This window comes from Sinocyclocheilus anshuiensis, unplaced genomic scaffold, assembly GCF_001515605.1.
Source record: "Sinocyclocheilus anshuiensis isolate Anshui unplaced genomic scaffold, SAMN03320099.WGS_v1.1 scaffold2151, whole genome shotgun sequence".
NCBI lineage: Eukaryota > Metazoa > Chordata > Actinopteri > Cypriniformes > Cyprinidae > Sinocyclocheilus > Sinocyclocheilus anshuiensis.
Genome location: NW_015538057.1, coordinates 172228 through 195033, shown reverse-complemented (window position 1 = coordinate 195033; position 22806 = coordinate 172228). Strand labels below are relative to the sequence as shown.

The 22806-nt window shown below is 40.0% G+C and overlaps 2 protein-coding genes across 2 annotated transcripts in view; both read right to left on the bottom strand.

Moving 5' to 3' along the window:
* On the bottom strand, positions 1–5390 carry LOC107683470 (nuclear factor interleukin-3-regulated protein-like). Its single transcript, XM_016479527.1, has 2 exons — positions 5291–5390; positions 1–1774 (listed from the first exon to the last, which is right to left on the bottom strand). Exon 2 carries the CDS (start codon positions 1651–1653, stop codon positions 355–357), a length of 1299 nt encoding a protein of 432 aa, XP_016335013.1. The 5' UTR covers positions 1654–1774; positions 5291–5390; the 3' UTR covers positions 1–354.
* A 3295-nt stretch (positions 5391–8685) lies between these two features.
* Positions 8686–22806, bottom strand: part of LOC107683466 (tyrosine-protein kinase transmembrane receptor ROR2-like) — a 90141-nt gene continuing 76020 nt past the window's right edge. The window contains exons 4-9 of the mRNA XM_016479525.1: positions 21757–21787; positions 14784–14905; positions 12176–12478; positions 11623–11880; positions 11318–11523; positions 8686–10369 (exon numbers count right to left, since the gene is read on the bottom strand). Of these exons, the coding sequence (XP_016335011.1) occupies positions 8942–10369; positions 11318–11523; positions 11623–11880; positions 12176–12478; positions 14784–14905; positions 21757–21787 (2348 nt within the window). The 3' untranslated portion in view covers positions 8686–8941. The remainder of the gene's footprint in view (positions 10370–11317; positions 11524–11622; positions 11881–12175; positions 12479–14783; positions 14906–21756; positions 21788–22806) is intronic.

The following is a 22806-nucleotide window of genomic DNA, read 5'->3' as shown; positions in this document are numbered from 1 at the left end:
GCCATTTATTGTAAACAAAAGAGAACATACAATGTACAATAAATTTTGAGAAGTTAACATTAACAATAGCCCAATTTTTTGGGTTACAAATGGAGTCTTCAAGAAGACACGCCAAACTACAACAGTAAGTGCACAAAACACCATTCTTCTCAATGAAGTGCAGCTTTTTGACACCATAACAACCGCACAGTGCAGTAGCAAACACAGTGGAAAACAGGCGTTGTGCAAATAGAGGGAATTCAGTTTCAGAAACATACTTTTTCATAATGAGTCAATTTCAGTAGTGCTTTTCGTGGACTCAATAAGAGACCCCTGCTGCTTTGTAATCAGTCTTTTCAAGGAGGCCACTTCTGCCTACAGATCAGCAATGCCCTGTTTCAAATACAAGTTCTCAGATTCGGAGCTTGCATACGAGTCGTTTTTTAGGTCGGCGATGAGTTTGTTAGGCATAGCTCTCGGTGAGTCTGGACAGTGCCGGTGATCCTCCTTGTGATCTTTGTGCCATTCCTTCGGCTGCTGACTCCAGTCCTGAACATCGGTCATCTGGAGGGACATCGGGCTAAGAGATGACTGAATGTACTCGGGTGTAACGTACTGACTCATTTGGTAGCATCGACTCACAGACATGTCAATGGGAAAGGAGGACTTGCCAGATGATTCATAGTCAGGATCAATAGCCTCCACTTTGATCTGGATGGCCCGGGATTTGATCCTCAACTTGTGGGGCAAAGCTGAGGCACTGGCATCTGGCACTTTGAGGGTCGACACAATCACACTCTGTGAATCGGCCCTGGGTGGAACCGGACCCTTCGGGACCTGCTGTTCATCCTCTCCATCTGAGGACTTGCTTATGGCCCCGTCATCACCATCAGATGTTCGTGGCGAATTGCTGGACGATCTGGTGATTTGCAAGAACGGCGATGGCTGGGAGTAGCTCCCAGGGAAAGGGCTACTTAGGTAGTTTCTGTATAGTTCATATGGACTAACCCTGTCTTTGGCGTATCTGCCGGTTTCCAGGGGTTCTTGTTTGATGCCGTCAGGGGTTCGGGATATATTTATAAGTGGCCTCCCCTGGGCCACCATACTTGAGTCGGATCCATCGGACAAGGCGCTGTGAGGTGAGTGCTTGATGACTGATATGTGGCTGCTGGTTAAACGTGCTGGCTCGAGCTCACTTGGGTAGGAACCCTTGGCGGCACTGGGTGTGATAAAGTCCTGGTAGAGTGCAGCAGTGGAACTGGAAATTTTCTGCACCTCCTGAGCATAGACTGCTGAGCTCACTAAGCCAAACCTGAGTTTAAGCGACAGAAGCTCGGCTTTCAGCGATGCGTTCTCTTCCCCGAGGGCCATGAGCTTGTTCTCCAGAACCATATCGTTGAGTCGGCGCTTTTCTCGTGAACGTTTGGCTGCTTCGTTGTTCTTGTGCCTTCTTTCCCAATATAGGCTGTCTTTCTTTTCGTCCGGTATGAACTCGCGTTTTCTGCGACAGTTGGTGGACGTGGTCTTAAAGGGCATGGTGGACAGCTCGTGGTTAATCATGTCCCTGTCTGTCCCTTGCAAAGCCACCGCCAGCACCAAGGCATCCTCTCCACCGTAGGGCCCAGTGCATGAGGGCTCATCCTTAATGGCTTGCATATTACACAATGTGGTCATCAAGACTGCATAAGCTCATTAGTTGACTCTGGTTTTAAGTAAACATCTCATTGTAGACCAAGTGCTGTAGAAGTCATGTGTGTCCTCTTTGTGAAGTCAGTTCCAGAGAATTTTAAGGGATCTGGTGAGATAAAAACAGAGACAGATTAGACACCCCAATCAAAAAAAGTGTGCCTATATTTTGATACTCTTTAAAAAAAAAAAATACTGTTATGGACATAAATAGAGAGCTGCTTTATCGCTCACAAACGATTGAAGACATTTGCAAGTTTTGCTTCCTACACTGGATTGTATGCAGTGCTGTGTAGTAACTGATTACATGCAATCTGGATTACGTAATCAGATTCCAACAATTAAGTACTTGTAATTAGAGTACATTACATTTTAAAATGTTCATAATCACATTACAGTTACATTTTTGTGGATTACATGATTACGTATTATTCACACAAGGGCAGTAAATTCATAATTGATTGATTAATTATTCTCTTTTCTCTTTTAAATGTTCCTTTCTAAAAATCCTACTGTGTGTCATACCATTTAGCTTATACACAAATGTCGTGTAAATAAATGGGCAAACCATGCTTCTGAATTTGAGGAAATATAGCACCTCTCAAGCAATTAGAGACCATGTATGAAACAAATAATTATGCAAGTAACTAAACACTGGTGATAGATGTGAAACGTTATGTCGTCATCATATACCGTGACCTTCAGTAACTGTTGATTCTGGAAGTCTGGACAAAAATACTTTGGGTGTTTAATGTCATTGCTGTTCATGTTTATTAATGTTTGTTCATATAATGCATAATGGATTCCCAAACCCATTTTTTTTTTCTCTGAGGAAGTTCATTTTTCAAATAATTCAACAACACAGTTGCATGTTTACAGTGCTCTGATGTTGATTGGCATGCAGGTAAAACAGTTGAAATGTTTATATTTTTAGTGTTCAAGTGTTTCAATTAATTTTATTTCCATTTTATGATTTAATTCTTAACTTTTTATCAACTCACTAATGTAATGTTTAATGCATTTTATGACGTTGATGTAAAAAAAAAGGAATATATTTCTCTTTGTTTTTTATATCGATATGGTATGTTTAATTGTAAACTTAAAAAGTAATCTAAAAGTAATCTAAAAAGTAGTCAGAATGGATCACCTAAAATGAGTAACCTAGATTGCATTACTAACTACAGTTTTCATCACGTAATCTGTAATAAGTAACGGACTACAATTGGTAAGTCATCTACCTAGCTATAATTATATGTAAATCTCCATCTCATCCAGCGCTCTTTTTGTTTCCTGTCTTATAAAGTATCCCATTACTGTGTGAGAAACCACTGCAAACGTGTGTCAGTCAGTGAACTGTCAGAATAAATCGCTTTTTCAATTTCAGATGTTTTTGCGACTTTACCGGTTTTACCGAGTGATTCATTTGCGGTCTGGCATCTCTGGTTCTGATCATAAACAGCTGACAGAAAGCACACAGGATGTGAATTCCTAAATATTATCATCAGGGGAAATCATTTTTTTAGCGAACAGAGAGAAGTAGGCCTAACAATGTGCACAGTGTTTCTATTTTTAAAAAGACGGACAGGAAATATACAAAGTTTTTCATGCTGATGTCACGTAAGTCGAAACGTGACTATTAAAACGTACAGTATCTTCAAATTATGCTCTGCACCATTATGTCACTATTTTTGAGGCAGGTTGCGTGCTCAAAGTATTGCAACAGCTCACGCTTTCAAAGGCAAAGAGCTTTTATAATGTGGTCGTGATTACATCCCTGTTGAAAGAAACAGCATATGCTGGTTAGGTATGTTTTGACGCTGGGATGCTGGTTTAAACTGGTCCTTTGCTGGTTTATGCTGGTCATGTGCTGGCAAAGGACCAGCTTAAACCAGCAAAGGACCAGTTTAAACCAGCAAAGGACCAGTTTAAACCAGCAAAGGACCAGTTTAAACCAGCAAAGGACCAGTTTAAACCAGCAAAGGACCAGTTTAAACCAGCAAAGGACCAGTTTAAACCAGCAAAGGACCAGTTTAAACCAGCAAAGGACCAGTTTAAACCAGCAAAGGACCAGTTTAAACCAGCAAAGGACCAGTTTAAACCAGCAAAGGACCAGTTTAAACCAGCAAAGGACCAGTTTAAACCAGCAAAGGACCAGTTTAAACCAGCAAAGGACCAGTTTAAACCAGCAAAGGACCAGTTTAAACCAGCAAAGGACCAGTTTAAACCAGCAAAGGACCAGTTTAAACCAGCAAAGGACCAGTTTAAACCAGCAAAGGACCAGTTTAAACCAGCAAAGGACCAGTTTAAACCAGCAAAGGACCAGTTTAAACCAGCAAAGGACCAGTTTAAACCAGCAAAGGACCAGTTTAAACCAGCATCCCAGCGTCAAAACATACCTAACCAGCATATGCTGTTTTTTTCAACAGGGATAAAAAACAAGAAGACTGGACCTGACAATGACCTTTAACGTGCAAACCAAACATCTGGAATTACCTCATCTAAAGCTACCTATGGTCATAAACTCAAGTTTTCCGTAGTAACTTAGTAGTGCGGTCGATCATAACACTATTAACAGAGTGTAAACACAGACAGGCTCCAGTGCAGGCGCAGAATACAGCGCAGGGAACAAAGGAATGCGAGCAGCCAGCAGCACACGTGGCTGAACGGAGACAAATCAATCAATAAAAGGGCGCTAGAAGAATGCGGCTGAAACATCTCAACAAGACAAACATGAAAAGGGCTTGTATTCTTTCAACTATAGTGGTTTATGGCATCGCATTATTTCACAAAGTCTAACGGAGACTACATTTTGAGTGAGTGTTATGGTTTTGGGTCTCCAAGGAATAACAAAGTTAGCTGGCGTGAAGTGATAAGTTTACACTTAAATCGGGTTTAAAATGGGGTATGAAATACTACCTCCAATGCAAAGGCCCTTGCTGTGTTGTTATTTGACAGGCCTTTAATGCATTCACCCCATCCCGACAGACACTCAGGACAGTCTACTCTAACCGGTGCGCGTGAAACATTAACCTTAGCGAGAAATTAAAGATAGTTATTTTTTTTTTACAGATGGTCAGGATAAATATCAGTTATCGCTGGGCATTAAACAACAGCTCGTTTCTGATGTCGTGCCGTTGCGGTCTTGTTTTCAGAAGTGTCCCAGCTTCCGTTATTGTGTCAATGTATCAATGTTACACAATAAACGCAAACAAGCGTTCGGAGAGAAACTGCATTTTATGTACGATTTATTAACATTTAGCGTAGTATTAAAGCAAATGCATGTCACAAATTTCAATACGAATGTAAAACGTAAAATCCACAAATCTATGTAATATATTTCAATATTTATATTAAATTGCATAAGGTCTAAATGTATTATGTATTGACCCGACAGCCTGATACACCCAACCACATGAATAGTGGGTCACTGTGCCACCCCGTCTCCCAATGCCCATACTATGTTATCATTTTCAAAAAAATATCATAATGTGCGGTACTGCATAATAATTTATAATCCATAAGCGTTTAGGTCAAACACTAAAATATGTCTGCACTGATATGATGTTGAGCGAAAAACAAGTATGGCGCACATATTGAACACAGACCACGTTGAAAGTTGCCTTACTGTATGAATGTGTTATTGCCCATATACCGGCTACCGGTTGAAACACTCCAAACGAGCCCTAACGTTATCCGTTAATGTAAGCCTCACGGTAAAAGAAGAAAGCAAAGGTCCTCTTTTGCCTCTTAAGCAAAGGTCCAAATATATAGAGGTCCGGGATAAATAACGTGTATGAAAACATTCAAAGCGACCAGAAGTGTTTCATCAGCAGTAATAAAATCCCATCTGGAAATAATACTTGTGTTTCTCCTATGCGTTCTCCTGCCGGAGTGCCTGCTGCCGCATGGATCTGTGTTAGTAGGTCACTACAGAAGTGTATTGGCAGCGTCCATTGACTGGCACATCTCTCGACCAATCGGAATGCAGCATCTTCTGATTTGAGCCAATGAAACTCGTCTCATTAAAAGTAGTCTGTCTCACACAAGCAATAACGACTCCGTAAGTATGAACAGTAACATACACAGTGAGGAGTCCGAAATACAGTTAGTCGGCTACCTTTAAAAAGTGTACTGAAAATGCTTACAGAGAAACTTTCTAAAACGCGTTTTTTTTTCTAATTGCAAACCAGATCTAGAATATCTAGAAATGTCAACATTATATAAATATATATTTAATCATGCCTATACAGTGTATTATAAGTATTATGCATATAGTAACATATCTAGTATTATTATAATAACTGTCATAATCTTAATATAGAAATGAATAAACCCTAATTAAAATGGATTAGCCTATTATAACTATTACCCGTCTAATTTTAATTACTTCAGATTTGGGTGACGTGTATGCGTAAGATATGCTACCAACATATCAACACACATCATGTTTTAAAGAAATTAAGCCATGCACCTAGTGGTATTCAAAGAAATAGGGAAAAGTTTACAGCAGAATGACTTACATAAATGGTGTTATGCATTATTACCTCGTTTAGAGGACACGATCACACGAATATTAAATCAGTTCCAATTTGTGATTCTCTCAGCATCAACTCGATGACCGCCGTATGCTTTCCCCAACAACTAAAACTAGTTTGATTTATATGCGTGTATTATGAAATTGTCAGCATAAGTCACATGTAATTTAATGATCGATATGATATAACAGGTGTGGATGTGATGTAACCTAAAACTAAAGGAGTTGCACAACGTGGCGCTCAAGATGACCTACAATAAATAAGTGTGCGCAAGTGCGCCACTCTGTGGAAAAGACACGTTTCAATTGCACGGGCATTTGTTTAAGTGCACCGTCAGGATATTTTTTTATTCAAATATTGCCTACACTTAACATAAGCTTATACCAAGAAGCAAATACACCGACTTTTCGCTCATAACATTTGAGATGCATTTTGAAAGCATGTTCAAGCACAAAGTTCAAAGCATAACATATACAAATCACTCACTTGTGCAGAAACAATAGCTTTAAGAGGTATTATAACTAAAGATTCACAGTGCAAGGTAAGTGATTTAGTAATTAAACAAATGCAATAAAAAGGACAATCTTTTTATGACAGCCAGTAACACCTCTGTAATGAGAATATAAACGCATGGTCTGTCTCGCGTGGTTTCCATTACGATGAAAAGCTCGCGGATGCAAACCTTGCGTTTCCACCTTTGTAGCGCAGTTTGTGTGGAAGCAGAACCGACTGCGTGGTCGCTTGTTGTTGGCATGTTAGTTCTGCCGTGTTAGCTTGCATTTCGCCTTCATACGCGGCTCCGATCTGGCCAGGCTGCCGCGCGCAATCCTGTGCCATTTCAGAGGACGACGCTTTGTAATTATAACAGCGGGGAACACGCGACAGGTTGACCAAAGCGTTTCTACAGTCCGGCAGCCCGTGCATCGTTTGAGCAGAGTTATTTCCATTCGCAAAACTTCTATTCCTCTGATAAGCTCCGCTGGCGCATGTGTTCCCATGACCGTACTTGCCCATTGGATGATAACTATCCAATAAACTGATGCGCGGGGGGTTCGTAGTATTAGTAGCGGCAGCGTTTTTCAGCACAGGGTATGATACCAAATCGAAAACCGAGCTAAAATGATTTGTTTGAGGACATATTGATCCGCAGCCACCGGAAAATGGGCAATGAGGCAGACCGCGCAATGGTAACACATTCGTAGGAACGGGTAAACTGCGCGGATGACCGTCATTTGGCAGTCCGAGGGGGAACCCAAAAGCAGCATGCATCGGGTTATTTTGAGCAGTGCTGTGATGATGAACTGTAGAGAGCACAGCCTTTAATTTGTCGTTTTCTCGTTGAAGCTCGACGGCGCGCGTCTCCAAAAGATGCTCCTCCATCCTCTTGCGCTGGCGAGACCTCTTTGCAGCTTCGTTATTACGAGTCCGCTTGAGCCAGTAATTACTGTCTTTCTGCTCATCAGGCGTAAACTGTCTTTTCCGTCGCGTCCCACTGTTTGCACGGAGGCTTGGCGCCGCGTGAAACTGGCATGCATTCCGTACGCCGCTGATGCGAGCCAGTTCATCCTGCGTGGAGCAACAAGCACCTGTTGACATCTCAGCAGGCAAACGTGTGTTCTACTGCGCAAGTATCAGCTTCTGTATGCGAGGGTAAATTATTTGCAGCTTGTCTGCCAAAAAAGTGGAGAATATATCAGTTATTACTTTGGTCCCGCCTTTCTTGGGAAATAAGAACACCTACTTTACAGTCATTGGTTAACATGAACCAGCACACACCTCAGTTACTTAACCTTTCACAAAGCACATATAATGAGCCATATAAAATACATGATTGTGCCAATTACAGTATCATAGCAAAATGCTTTTCCAATGTATAGCTTTGACTTTCTAGATGTTGAGGACACTCCACCAGTAAAATCATATTATGTATTACTTTATTGGATTCTCCAGGTGCCCGGATGAACAAAACACATGGCTAATGTTTGTTAATAACATTTGGGTAGAAAGCAAGTTTCTGGTTGGTATGACTTTAAAGTAATACTACTGGCTAAACAAAATGAGACAAAGAACATTACAAACCAGTTACAAATCTTCAAGAGAATCAATGGCATAAATTACAAATCTTTACAATAGGAATTCAATGTTTTATAAAAGCAACTTCTAAAAGAGGACAAATGTCTAGGGGTCAGCATGTCTTTGCACATCCACGTCTTTATAGTCCAATAATCGTGATCCATGATGAGGCTTCATCATGCACATCAAAGCCCTCAAGCAAGAAATACATTTAATCCTGTTAATTAAGTAAAATGACTTGTTCTCAATGACACCGCCAACTGTGAAGTGGTTACATTAATGAATGGTACCCACCAAAATGCTTGAAATGATGCTTCATGTTGCACAGCAACAGTAAGAACATGCATTCTTCTGAATAGCTTTGCAACTTGATTTAAAAAACAACCAAACCAACAAGATGTCCACTGTTGTATCATATCTGCCACCGACCCCAAAGCAGAAGGGCTGAAAGCTTGATTCTTCATCACAGACTACAAAAACCGCAGCTCATGGGTGAAGCTGACATTTCTTATAAAAATATCTCCAGCAGCATGATGCATTCATCCATCAGTGGCTGCGGATAAAACAAAAACCCATAAATAACACCACGTCCATGTGTCATTCACTGGTTTCCCTTCACTTTTTAAACCTGTACAACTGAGAAAAAAAATCGAAAAATCATAGATTGTCTATGCTTCCGAGTTGTTTCCATTGTCCTCTGTCCGCGGTCTGTCATTGTCCCCCAGGAGCTCTGTCTCTGGAACAGATAGGTCCTCGTTGTGCAGGCCACTTTGAGAGGCCCCGTCAGCGAAATCCTCGTCTGTCGTCTTCAGGTGTTCATTCATAAGGGCCGCCTTCTCCGTGCCAGATCCGTTGGAGGGTGCCGTGGTCACATAGCCGGTGCTGGTGGAGCCGCTGCCGCTGTGGTGCGATCCAGCCTTGGCGACCAACTGTGGGTGCAGCTGCTGTGGAGGCATCTGCATGGGGATCTGCATGGGGTAGAAGTTCTGCATGTACGGATAAGCCGGCATTGGCTGGTAGCCGTTGACTGGGATGTAGAGCTGGGGCGGCACCATTGGGCGCATCTGGCCCTTCATGGACACAAACTGAGGCTGAGGGAAAGGGGAAGACTTTTTGGGACTAACGTAGCGGGCATTGCTGATGTTACTGACGGGGCTCGTGCTGAGGGAGCTGGTTTGAGTGGTGTTGCTCGCTCCTGAGGTCTGTGCCGAGCTGTTGTAGTTGGACAAGCTCTCCCAGGTGCGCAACCGGGCATGAATGTCTTTGAATCTTGGCCTTCTTGCGGGGAACTCATTCCAGCACTCTAGCATCAGTGTGTAAATCCAGGCTGGACAGTCATCTGGGCAGGAAAGGACTTGTCTGTTGCGCACCATCTCAATCACATCCTGGTTAGAATAACCACAGTAAGGCTGAAGGCCATAGCTGAATATCTCCCAAAGCACCACGCCGTAGGACCAGATGTCTGAATCGGTGGAGAACTTGCCATACAGTATGGCTTCAGGGGACATCCAACGGATAGGCAAGGGACTGGTGCCCATTAGCTTGTAGTAGTCAGCGGAGTAGACCTCCCTGAACAACCCAAGGTCCAGGATCTTCACGTTGAGTTTATCACAAACTAGAATGTTACGAGCAGCTAGATCCTTGTGTACCACGTGGTGGCTGGAAAGATACTCCATTCCGGCTGCTATCTGTGTGACGATGTGTAGGAAGTCTGCCTGTTCCAGAGTGGATTTGACCGTTTTGTCGTCATCAGAGCTGCCGACGTCCGAGTGAGGGGATCGCATGACCAGGAACTCGTGGAGGTCACCGTGGCCCGAATAGCTGAAGATCATGCTCATGGGCTGTTCTTTAGTTATCACACCCAAAAGGCAGACGATGTTGGGGTGCTGTAGGCGGGACCGGAGCATGGCTTCGTGGCGGAATTCTTCCCGTAGAGGACCCTCGTCCTTGTCTTTGACCGTCTTTATAGCCACCACCTGGGTCTGTTCACCTGGAGCCGTACCGTAGAGGTGACCTTTGTAGACTTTTCCGAAACGGTCCTCTCCAAGCTCTTCCATGAATCGAACTGCAGACAGGTTGAGTTCTCGTAGCTTCGCCTAAAAGTTAAAGACAATAAGCCATCGTCAAGTCTGCTTGTGCTCAATGGAAGAGGCGAAATGTGCAGTTACACATTGGATGTAATGACAAATCTTAATTGGCACTGGCACACTAATCATCATAATACATTCAGGTCCATTTTAACCTGGAAAAAATTCATAATCTCTGAAAAAATGCATAGGTCTTAGTACGGGGACCAAACTTTGCAAATGAGCCATGACTATTGAAAAACATTTAATTGTTTTATTATTACTTGGTTTTTAGACTTTTTAAAATGTTTTTAAGAGATATAACATTTATGAGTTATAAATTGAGACATTTAAGAGTAATATTGATGTTTTGTTAAATAATTCATTTACATTTAGATATTTAGCAGACGCTTTTATCCAAAGCGACTTACAAATGAGGACAATGGAAGCAATCAAAATCAACAAAAGAGCAATGATATGCGAGTGCTATAACAAGTCTCAGTTAGCTTAATGCAGTACATGTAGCAAGGTTTTTTTAAATCATATAATAAATAAAAAGAAAACAGATAGAATACAAAAAGATTAGAGAAGCAAGTGTTAGTTTTTTGTTTTGTTTTGTTTTATTTTATTAATTAATTGAATTAAAATTCTCAGATTATATATTCTCATAAATTTCATAAAATTATTCATGGATTTTTTCTTGCATCATATTAATAAAAAAGGGCATTGTAGTAATAACATAGTAATACATGTAGTAATAACATAGTAATAACACTAACATTAAAAACTTTGACATTTCTGTGCATTCACTTATTAATAAGCTACTGATTAGATGCCAAATGTTAGTTGAAAACATTAAGACTAATTTAAAGTCTTATGTTCAATTGGGTCCAAACTGGCCTGTGAATGTAAAAATTGCATGCAGATTTTGAATGCAACTTCAGTTAAATTTCAGAAGCTGAAACGATGGAAGATTACCTGATGCTTGTGCTGGTTAAGTAGAGGCAGCTCCATTTCTTGACTCGGTGAGGCAGTGAGTTGGCGGCGAGTGGGGGTGTCAGCAGACTCCTTCTGTTTGTTGCGACACATGCAGATCAAGAAGAATAAGCAGGCAATAACAAGAGGGGTGGCTATACTGGGGATTAAGATGTACAGTATCTCCTTTTTCACTTTCTCTGGAGGATCTGGAAAAAAATTTAAAACAAAATTTAGAACAACAGAGAATATATTGGTATAAATTAGTTGAAATCAGTTATTGAGGGCCATAAAGATAATCTACTCACTGCAAGGCTGAATGTCACAGACGTCCACTCTAACATTAGGGTCCAAAGTGAAACACCAAGGGCTCTCCATTTGCCCTCCGGGGTTCCTGCAGAAATTGTGGCCTCCTCTGAGCTCAGGGTACTCAACAGGCGTCAGATGATGACTGTGTGGATACTGTGCGCTCCACGGCTGACACTGGTAGCCTGATTTCGTGACACTGACCGTGCCTTTGTAGTTGGCGCCACTTCCGTTGTAACAGCTGTGATTTGGGGGTGAATCTTTAACAAGGATTGAAAATTAGGTGTTTTTTCTCAAAACATTAAGTAAAAATCAGTGTAACTGAAATATTCTTTTGTGTGTCTGAGTTATAGACATGAGTTATCATTTATAGTAATACAATGTCAAGAAATTTTAAATGCACCACAAGAGGGCCCTCTCGCTTCAATTGGTATTGCTCATTGAGGGTGCTTGGGAGCCAATTACATTGGATTTCATGCTTATTAAATCCTCCCTTGAGCCCTCCTTGCCTCTAAACCCCATTTTATGGTTTCGAGTTCAGCCAAGTCAACCTACACTGCGGTGGCAGGCCGATGCGAATGCAGCTGGCAGCTTCTGGTGAGCCGGGGTGGGGAAGCAGGTTGCATGCGGGCAGCTCGAGCTGCATGAGGATGAGAGGGTTGGAGCGTGCGATGGTGTACTCTGCATTGCACAAGTCGTTCTCCAGAGCCTCGCACTCATCGCGGCAGAGTTGGCGCTGCCATGGACCTCTGGTGCCCTCCTCGCATAACGGGAAGACGTAATAGCAGAAGGATGGGATAGCAAATTCAGAGCACTGGTCTGATAGCTGGGTCGAGGTGCCGATCATCGTGAAGGCCGCTGGAGAACAACACAAGAATGATAAATAATGATAACAGCAGACTGTATGGTGCATCTATGATCATGATACACTACACTCTAAAATTAAAGGTTCTTTACTGGCATTCCATGAAGAACCTTCAACATTCATGCGAAATTATTCTTTTAAAACTGTTCAATGAAAGTTTCTTTGGGGAACCAAAAATTGTTCTTCTATGGCATCACTTTGAAAACCCCCACTTTGGAACCTTTATTTTTAAGAGCTGGTCAAAAAAGTCTGAAATTATTAAAAAAAAATTTTTTTTTTTTTTTGAAAGAAATCTCTTCTGCGACACCAAAGCTACATTTACTTGATCATTACTCCAGTCTTCAGTGTCACATGATCCTTCAGAAATCATTCTGATATGCTACTGATATGCCTAATATGTTTAAGAAATATTTCTGATTATTATTAATGTTGAAAACAGTTGTGCTGCTTGAAAAAGAAAAAAAATACTTTATTTAAAATGTTACAAAATATTTTGATTTTGAATAAATGCCGTTCTTTTGAATTTGCAAAGAATCTTGAAAAAATGCATCTCAAAAATATTAAGCAGCAATTGTTTTCAACATTAAAAATAAAAACCACTATTAATAATTGAACACCAATAATCAATTGATAATAACTGAGCAGCAAATCATCATATCAGAGTGATTTCTGAAGGATCATGTGACACTGAAGACTGGAGTAATGATGCTGAAAATACAGCTTTGATGACAGTATTACTGTTTTACTTTATTTTTGAATAAATAAATGCAGCTTTGGTGACTAAAGACCTCTTTAAAAAATATTATATATATAATATTTTTTAAAAGAGGTCTTTGGTCACCAAAGCTGCATTTATATATATATATGTGTGTATGTATGTGTGTGTGTATCACACATATTCCAAACTTTTGACCTGTAGTATATACAGTGGAGATCAAAATTAGAGAACAATATATAAATACTTGATTCCTGAAATATTGTTCATCTTTATCGCTCAAAATTTGAAGGAATTATTAGCTGTGTATTCCACTGTTACACTAACATGTTTGACAAAATAACCAAGGGACTTCAACAAAAACCTTTATTTTGTGGAAAACACAGTGATCAATATTAGAGAACAGTAACCACTGTAGCACGAAAGAAGATTACGACTTAAATTTTGGAGGGTTACAGCTGTCAGAAATGAGGAAGTGTAGAGGCTCCTGCTTTGAGTGACTTCAGCTCCTCTGCGGCCGCAGGACACACTGCGCTGCTGTGATCTTGCTCCGCTCTTCTTCCACTCTCTTCTATAGTTCGGGGACTGCAGTGGGTTTCTTAGACATAACTTTGTCGCCAAGGATTTTCCAGAGATTTTCAGCCGGGTTTAGATCAGGACTCTGGGCCGGCCATTTCATTATTTAATTTCAGTGTTCTTAGCTTCAAGGAACTGCTTTACCTGTTTTGCAGTGTGACGGGGGCCGATCTGACCCAAATAAATTAAACTTGCTCTCATTACTAAAGTGAGCCTTGGACCAGTTCTTCTCTCTCCACACAACATGCTCCTCAGCAAAACCTAGCCTAGCCTTTTGAATCTTTCTGCTGACAAGAGGCTTGGTCGCTGCAGTGTGCACTTTCAGTCCGACTTCTCTTAAACATGCCGAGACAGATCCACACCCTGTTCAGCACTGAACCGGCGAGCAATTCCAGCTGCAGTGCTGAACCGATTCCCCACTGGGAGTCTCTGCATTATCCTGTCCTCTCGTGCATTTGTCTTGCATGGACAACCAGCCTTTTTGGGGAACTTGAATGAATTTGTGTCATTGTAAAGTTGCAATATTTGAGAAATCACAGATTTGGAACAACAAACTTCTCGTGCAATGGCTGAAAGGGTCGTCCCTTTAGCCATCATCTGGACAACCTCCTGTCGCAGGGTTTCAGTCACCTTAGAGCGACCCACTATCTTGCAATCTCAGTGAAAATTGGAGGAATGCTGCCAGTTAAATAGAGGTTGTCATAAAATGAAGGAAATTAGGTGCCAGATTAACACCAATAACTTGGATGTATCTATAAGTGTTCTCTAATTTTGATCAGACTTATTTTTCAAATATCTCATTTAAGTTTTTATACTGTGCTTCAGAATACAAGTAACTTATGAAATATGCTTAAACACTGCCTTTCAACTCCTGTTAGGATAACTTCAAATAGGACTAAGCAGTGACCTTGAAATTTGTAGGTTGTTCTCTAATTTTGATCTCCACTGTATGTGCTAATAAACTGTGCTTATGTTCCCAGCACTGGTTTCAGGACAGCAATGCTCACCAGTGATGCGGTTTTCACTTTCTCCCTGCATCTGCAGAGACTCCACGTAGATACTCCTGTTCCCTATGAAGCGAGCGCACGCGATGCCACGGTACGGCTGGCAGAAGCCCTTCTCATGCTTTCTGAGAAAAGAAAATGACAGACAGTGATGACCAAGGTGATAACTCGGCTGAAAGACACACAGAGCTGATATTTAGTAAGACAACTTCACTGAAGCGGTACATTGTACAGTCAGGCCCACAAAGGACAACAATTTTGAGTTAAACTTCAAACACCACATTACATATCATAATACCATGTGTTTATGACCTTTTAACACTAGTTTTATATTATTTATATTTATATTTGGTGTATGTGATAAGTTGAACTTATGAATCGTTTTTAAAGGATGTGAGTTGTGTAGGATATTGCCATCTACACTGACCAGTCTGTAACCTTTCTCAGCAAAGAGACCACAGTAATGAGCATTATGGGACTCTCTATGTATCTCATGACCTCTTGTTCATGGAGTCATGAAGTCTAGGTGCTCACATAGAGCCAACGCTTTACAGAAGTGTACTCACAGTGGACTGTGGTTTGAGTGTTATGATTGGAGCACATCTGAAGGAGTTTCGATGGTTGTTTATTACGCTACTGTACCTTTGGGCTTTGCTGTTTCTCTCATCATAATCTGAATGTGAAGTGACCAAAATCAGTAGGATTTGCTGTTCAGGATATCCATCTCTGCTGTTTCTGCAGTTACCAACTGGATAAAAGTGCTCTCTTCTGGCCAAACACAAATGACTTTATGTGATGACTCAGGAACTGGCTGGAATTGGATTCTGAAGGCTTCTGGACTTGATGCCTTGATGATTTTATTTTTCTCGTCTCCACAACAGACACATTTGTTTTAGTCTCACAGTGAACTGACGACCCACAACAGCAAAGGTTTCCAGAGCTAAAATACGATACGGAGTCAGGCTCTGATCCAAACCGAGTCTCCTGTCTCCCTTCTAAGGCAGCATCCCAACTGAAATCAAACCTTGTAAGTGATGGACTTGGAACGAACACAAGCTCTGGTGGTTAAAACTAAGAGTATGACGTTAGCAAGATACTCTAAACATCAAAATACACAGCAAACTGTTTTTCTCTATATCATTTTATATGGAATGAATAGTAATTTTCAACAACTGTTCAAAAGTTGGAGTCGGTAGGATTTTTTTATGTACAGTGGGTACGGAAAGTATTCAGACCCCCTTCAATTTCAAGGAGGAATGGCAGAGGATCCCCAAATCCAGGTGTGAAAAACTTGTTGCATCTTTCCCAAAAAGACTCATGGCTGTATTAGATCAAAAGGGTGCTTCTACTAAATACTGAGCAAAGGGTCTGAATACTTAGGACCATGTGATATTTCAGTTTTTCTTTTTTAATAAATCTGCAAAAATGTCAACGATTCTGTGTTTTTCTGTCAATATGGGGTGCTGTGTGTACATTAATGAGGAAAAAAAATTAACTTAAATGATTTTAGCAAATGGCTGCAATATAACAAAGAGTGAAAAATTTAAGGGGGTCTGAATACTTTCCGTACCCACTGTATTTGAAAGAAGTCTCTTGTTCACCAAAGCTGCGTTTATTTGATCAGAAATACAGTAATATTGTGACATATAATTACAATTACCAAATATGTTATAAACTGTAATTGATTTCTGTGATCAAAGCTGAATTTTCAGCATCATTACTCCAGTCACATGATCTTCAGAAATCATTCTAATACGCTGATTTGCAGCTCAAGAAACATTTCTCATTATTATCAGTGTTGAAAATAAAGTGTTGTTAATTGTGGAAACTGTAACACTTTTTTCAGTATTTTTTGATGAATAGAAAGTTCAATAGAACGATTGAATTATGTATGTAAAGTCTAGGTATGTACAATGTAAAAATCCTTACTGTCACTTTTTAGCAATTTAATGCATCCTTGTTGAATACAAATCTTTTTAAAAATCCTACTCAACACAAACTCTTGAATCTTTTTCTCACCAACCTCAATAAAATGTGCAAAGGATACATAAAAGCTACTTTTGAATTTGATATTTGACACTAGAATGTAGTATTTTAGAAGACACATTCAAGATAAAAATGGCTGCAATTATGTTACAAATAAGGTGGATAGACTGCACTGTTTTGCTTCTCCACTGCAAACCAAACTGATCTGCAATCAATGCAGAAAACAGCAAACAAAAATTATTTTACATATCTTACTAAATGTGACCCTGGAGCGCAAAAGCAGTCACAAGTAGCACGGGTATATTTGTAGCAATAGCCAACAATACATTGTATGGGTCAAAATTATACATTTTTCTTTTATGCCAAAAATCATTAGGATATTAAGTAAAGATCATGTTCCATGAAGATATTTTGTAAATTTCCTACCGTAAATATATAAAAAATGTATTATCATTAGTAATATGCATTGCTAAGGACTTCATTTGGACAATTTTAAAGGCGATTTTCTCAAAATTTTGATGATGTATAAATCTCAATTTCAAAAAAATGGCCCCTTATGACTGGTTTTGTGGTCCAGGGTCACAAATTACTGTAGTACAAACAGTATTTCTGAAAACGTCCTACCCTCGCACACATGTAACATGATCAGAAACAAACATGTCTGGCCAGAGCCCTGCAGCAAATCATATTTCACTCATCAGCCTTTGGGTTTGACATTTTAGTAGATCCCTAATCAGTCAAAGTTCTCCAGTGTTTTTCAAACGGTTATAAATCACACACTGCTGCTCTGAACACACCTATGGTGAAACCTGTGAATAGATGTAGTGTGAAGCTGTGCTAAAATAACTGCTCTCAGAAGGAATTTTGCACTATTCACGTTTCATTTTGCTCCGGCATTTTGCCAGCGTAACCATCAATGCTCTAGATTTCTGCTACGGCCAGCCTCAATATCACATATGGTTACAATTTCACTGCAGTTTGGATTGAGCAAGGAATTTTCTCTCAAGCTAATGTTTGAGGACTCGAGCCTAACAAGACTCAGATTTACTTCCTACTTTTTTTGTTGAAAATATAAGAGAAAAAAAATATGCAAAGCATTCTTTCCCTAATGGCTGTTTCTTTGTAACCTGTTCAAAGTTTATAAGTTTGTCCTCTCAAGAAACGCTTGAACAACATTTTGAACATTGTGACGCACCTCACACATACTTCAGTGTGAAAGACAATGAGCCTGTCAAGCTGTAAGCAACACAACTGGAGATTTGTGCTTCTCATGCTCATCTGTAACCATTTATGCAGACTAAAACAATACTTTGCCTTTATCAAATGTCCACATGGGGTCTTACAACTTCTCAATGCTCTTCTACTTAGATAACATCTTTCTTTAATGACTAACCACAAATTATCCTCTCCACGCAACTTCAAAGAAACTGTGCGTTGCAGAAGGGGAAAAACGATGAGGAGCACAACATAGTATGTTCTCCTTACATTTAAATGTTTTCACATGAAGGCAGGAACCATTTTAGCCTGTTTAACACTTGGACAAACATTGTACACTGCCCTCCTTATGCTTTTCAGTGTCTTCATTTATTTCTCACACATACGCCGTGTAACATGGATTTGTTTATTCAATAGTAAACTAACCGCTCCTGCAAAAGTGATGTAAAATCGGACAAATGTCAAACATAAATGATGACAGAAGACTCATCTGAAATGCGTTAATATAGCTGTAAACTGGGTCTTATTGACCCTCATGTGTTTCCAAACCCGTATGAGTTTAGCAGATTGTCTCATGTGTTCATCTTAATACAATAAACAGGGACAGATACTGTAGAGCTCCAAAAATGACAAAAAAGCATCAAAAACGTGATCCGTTTGACTGAGTACACTATAATTGATCATGGCCTGTTCCTCCTATTCTTTCAGAAGACTTGACACATACTTTTATTTATTCATTTATTTTTTTTAGCATTCCTGGAACTTGTCAATGTCTAACTCCATTTACTTCACTGAATGGAAAAAAACATGTTGGACATTTTTCAAAATCTTCTTTTGTGTTCCATGAACAAAAGAAAGTCATTCCGGTTTGGAATATGAGTGCAAAAAGTCTTCCAATGACACGAACCTGAACTTAACTTAAGGTGCGGTCACATTAGTGAGATTTTGGTAAAACCTCACAGGGAAAAAGGCCATTGTGAATAGTCTAGCAATATATTATGAAGTAGAGCTTACACAGAAGTCACTATTCATAGTTTTCAGTCACGTGACTGGCTCAAAAACCTGGAGGGCAAAACATCCACAACATAGAACTGCAGCACAAGCCTGTCAATTTTCCATTTGTTTCCAATCCACAAATATTTAGATCACCTCTCAAAAGAATAAAACAAAGATATGTGAACAAAATGCAAGTTTTGGCCATTAGCAATCCATATATAGCACCCATCGCAATATTTCAATCACTAAAAACAGCGGGACATTCTAAAACGTTTAATGTGAAAACACTTAAAGTGCCTTAAAACAGTGATATTATCTAAAGTGATATTATCTTATATAAAAGATCAAATTCAGTACACACCTTATTGATGATGCAGACTTTGTACAGGCAAGCAGATGAGCCCAGAATATGAACGCAATGCGCTAAATGGTTGTGTTTTCTTTATAATGGTTTTCTATGGGAAAACAATTAATATTAAACTTGGTGCATTGCGTTTATATTCTGGGCTCATCTGCTTGCCTGTACAAAGTCTGCATCATCAGTAAGGTGTGTACTGAATTTGGGCTTTAAATATCACTGTTACTACATTACTACTTAATGCAAACCTCCTAAAAATGACTGGCGGTCAGCGGAGGAAAGTCTTGTTTTGCCCTCCATGCGGGCGTTCCTGTAAGGGTGTGACGTCACGTGAAAACTATTGGTTTATTTCATTCACCCTTCGCCGTGAGTTTGATTGACAGGCGATCTGACCAATCTTAACGTCGAATCTGCCATTTTGTCTGACAAACAAACCAGACAGGAGAGTAGATTAACGTCGGTGGAGCTGAACTTGAAAAATGATGTGCATTGACGTCTTTCCGCGGTTGAATCAAGATTCCTTCTGATGTTCATTCATGTTTATTTCATGCTATAACTAGTAAAGAGGAAGAGCTGATCTGAGGCACTGAGGATCTGTCACGGCACATTAAAGAGCCACAAAACAGTATTTATTGTTTGAATTTCGTAAAAAATTACAAAATTTGAAAGTTAAGACTTTCTTTCATACCAAAAGTAACCTGCTCTGTCTTGTCTTGTCGGTGTGTGGTCAGTGTCCTCTTTGCTCCGCGATGTATTTTTCACCGCCTGAGAACATGATGTGTGACGTAAGAGTGCCATGGCTTGTCGGACATAGCAACAGTAACTAAGCGGGGCGGGTCTTTGCAAAGGGTCAATTCAGTCAACTTGAACCAATCTTTCACCCTCACACAAAATTCCAGATTCTGTTAATTTTAATTGAAACGACTGGATCTGCCCACAAAAATTCAGAGATGTGACAACACCGTTATAGCACTGCTCTACAGGATGACAGTATGTCAGTATGCAGGAATGAAGGCTGAATCCTATTAACATGAGCTCTGCCCTGAAATCATCCCCACAGACATTGCAGTACCATTTATTTAACCTGGACAAGGAAACTGGAAACATTAGGACCTGCCACAAAACTTCCCCAACCGAAGGCGCCTGCCAACTCTCTCTTCGGTTCTTAGGGAAGTAAAGTCAGATATACTGCTTCAAGTCAGGATACAGTTCTGTGTTTTTGTTCTTTTTTGGAAAAGCAGGTCCTGCATTATTTCCACGGATCAACCAAAGTTGTATGTCGCAGTAGCAACAGTTCAGAACTGAGTGAATCGAAAGAGAGTAAGAGAGCGTAAGAATATGTAGTTGACACTTTTTAGATTTGACCACATTTAGATAAGACGACAGTCAGCGAAGAGCTTTACACTAAACAAAACAATCAGATAATCTTCTGAAGCTACAGTTCACACGATATCCGATCAGACGCCATGTAAGCGGACAGATTGGATATTCCCCTGTCAATGCGAGTCGTACATCACTGAAAAAGCAACAGTGGTGATTGACATCGAATCAGGTGGATGCCAAGTCTGTGGTTTTTCCTGCAGAATCGGGCTACCTTTACACTGTTGCTGCAGGATGTTTTTTGGCTCGGGGGTTAAAGCGATCTCTCCACCTCACTATTTTGACAGAGGTGGACCCCTGCCGGAGGGGAAAAATGCAGAAAAAACATGATTGGGCTAGTTTTGAATAGCAATTGGGCTGGTTTTGTTTCACAGACCTAGCAACCCATCAATACGTCTACCCTGGGTCGTTTCGCCAAGTGTATGTTGTAAATGCAGATACTGGATATGGGTCGCTTTTAAAAGATGTAAGCCGGTCATACAAAATTTAAAAAAAATCAGATATAGTCAACAAATTGGAATTGGGCATCAAGAACTGCAGTGTAAATGCGGCCAAAATGCTTTCATTTCCACAGATCAACCAAAGTTTTATGTTGCGGTAGCAACAGTTCAGGACTCAGTAAACAGAAAGAGAGCAAGAGAAAGTGTAAGAATATGTAGTTGACACTTATGTAGATTAACCATTTTACCACATTTAATTATAGGATGACAGCCAGCAAAAAGCGGAACACTAAAAATTTGTCAAAACAATTAGATAATCTTCTAAAGCTATAGTTCACACAATAACAAAAAGATCTGGGCATTTTAAGCAGCAATGTGGTGACTCGGCTCTTTAAAAAATGTGATACAACTCAAAGGTCTGCCAACATCTGACTCTTTTCGAGAAGAATTGTTAAAATGCAGTGCCATTTGTGAGTGTGTATTTTTGAGGTCAGTGGGTTGGAATAAACAATTTACTGTGTGGAAATGAAACATTTTACAGAAACAAACAGCAGAGAAATGTGAACACACACAGAGACAAACTGACGAAAGCAGTACTTACGAGTCTTCTCCTCCATGGGCTGGTGACTGTCCTGTAAAACACAGATAGGAGGAATTACAGACAAGCGTCTTAACATGATCTTCCCGTTGGGAGCAGCTGTTTTCACAAACCCTAATGTGCCGTTTCAGTGCAAGGAAAGCTGCAATGTTATTACACCAAAATGACTTTTCAGAGAAGCAGGAGGCACGGCGCAAGCAAGCTCCTAAACCTGTCAAAAGCATAATTGTATTTCACATCGGACACGCTCCTTGTGGAGAATTTACCGTGCGCACATAAAAGGGATTTTTTTTCCCCCAGAAGGAAACGGTGAGAAGTTGTTTCTTAAGTAGAGTCCTAATACAGGAACACTGAGATTTATGCCGCTGCTTTCCTATAAATATACAGGGATGCCAGGGTGAGATTTGGCGCATATGGTTGTAAAACAGTGCTGCTTTAGTCCATGTGTAAATCAATAGACTCCCCAAATAAGTGAAAATTGGCGCACAGGAAAGAAAACACTAGAGCTATGATAGAGAGAGAACGCATTGATTGTAGTCCCGAATGTGAGCAACAAAAATGTTACAAAAGTCTGAGAGAAGTTCAATATTGGGATACCACACAGGTACATTTAACTGAGCTGGGTTTCATGTGACAGCAATCATTTCCAAAAATGACTATGCATTAAAAGCACAAACTTGGTCATCAAATATTTGGCCTGACTGAAATTAATGGAAATTTGTGCCTTCTTCCCATGGAGTGCAACAGCAGGGTTCTGGATGTAAAAATCCCATTCGTTTTCTCCACAGAGAAACTGTTTTTTAACGACAGTGTATAAACCTTTCAAGAGAGACCTACAAATCTAAAGAATGAAATGTGCTCAAGCAATAAGTCAATGTAATTTCAATATAACTTTTCATTTTTAATAGCTAAATTCCTGAAGAACTACACTACCCATAATTCTAAAGAAAGCTCAGCCAATCAGAAAAGCCACTGGGCAGAGAAAGTAAAAGACTGTATATTGTACAATTTAGAATAACTGTTTTCTATGTGAATATGTTATGATTGTTAAAA

Coding starts and splice junctions, on each gene's coding strand:
- LOC107683470 (XM_016479527.1), bottom strand. CDS start 1,653: ATGACCACATTGTGTAATATGCAAGCCATTAAGGATGAGCCCTCATGC.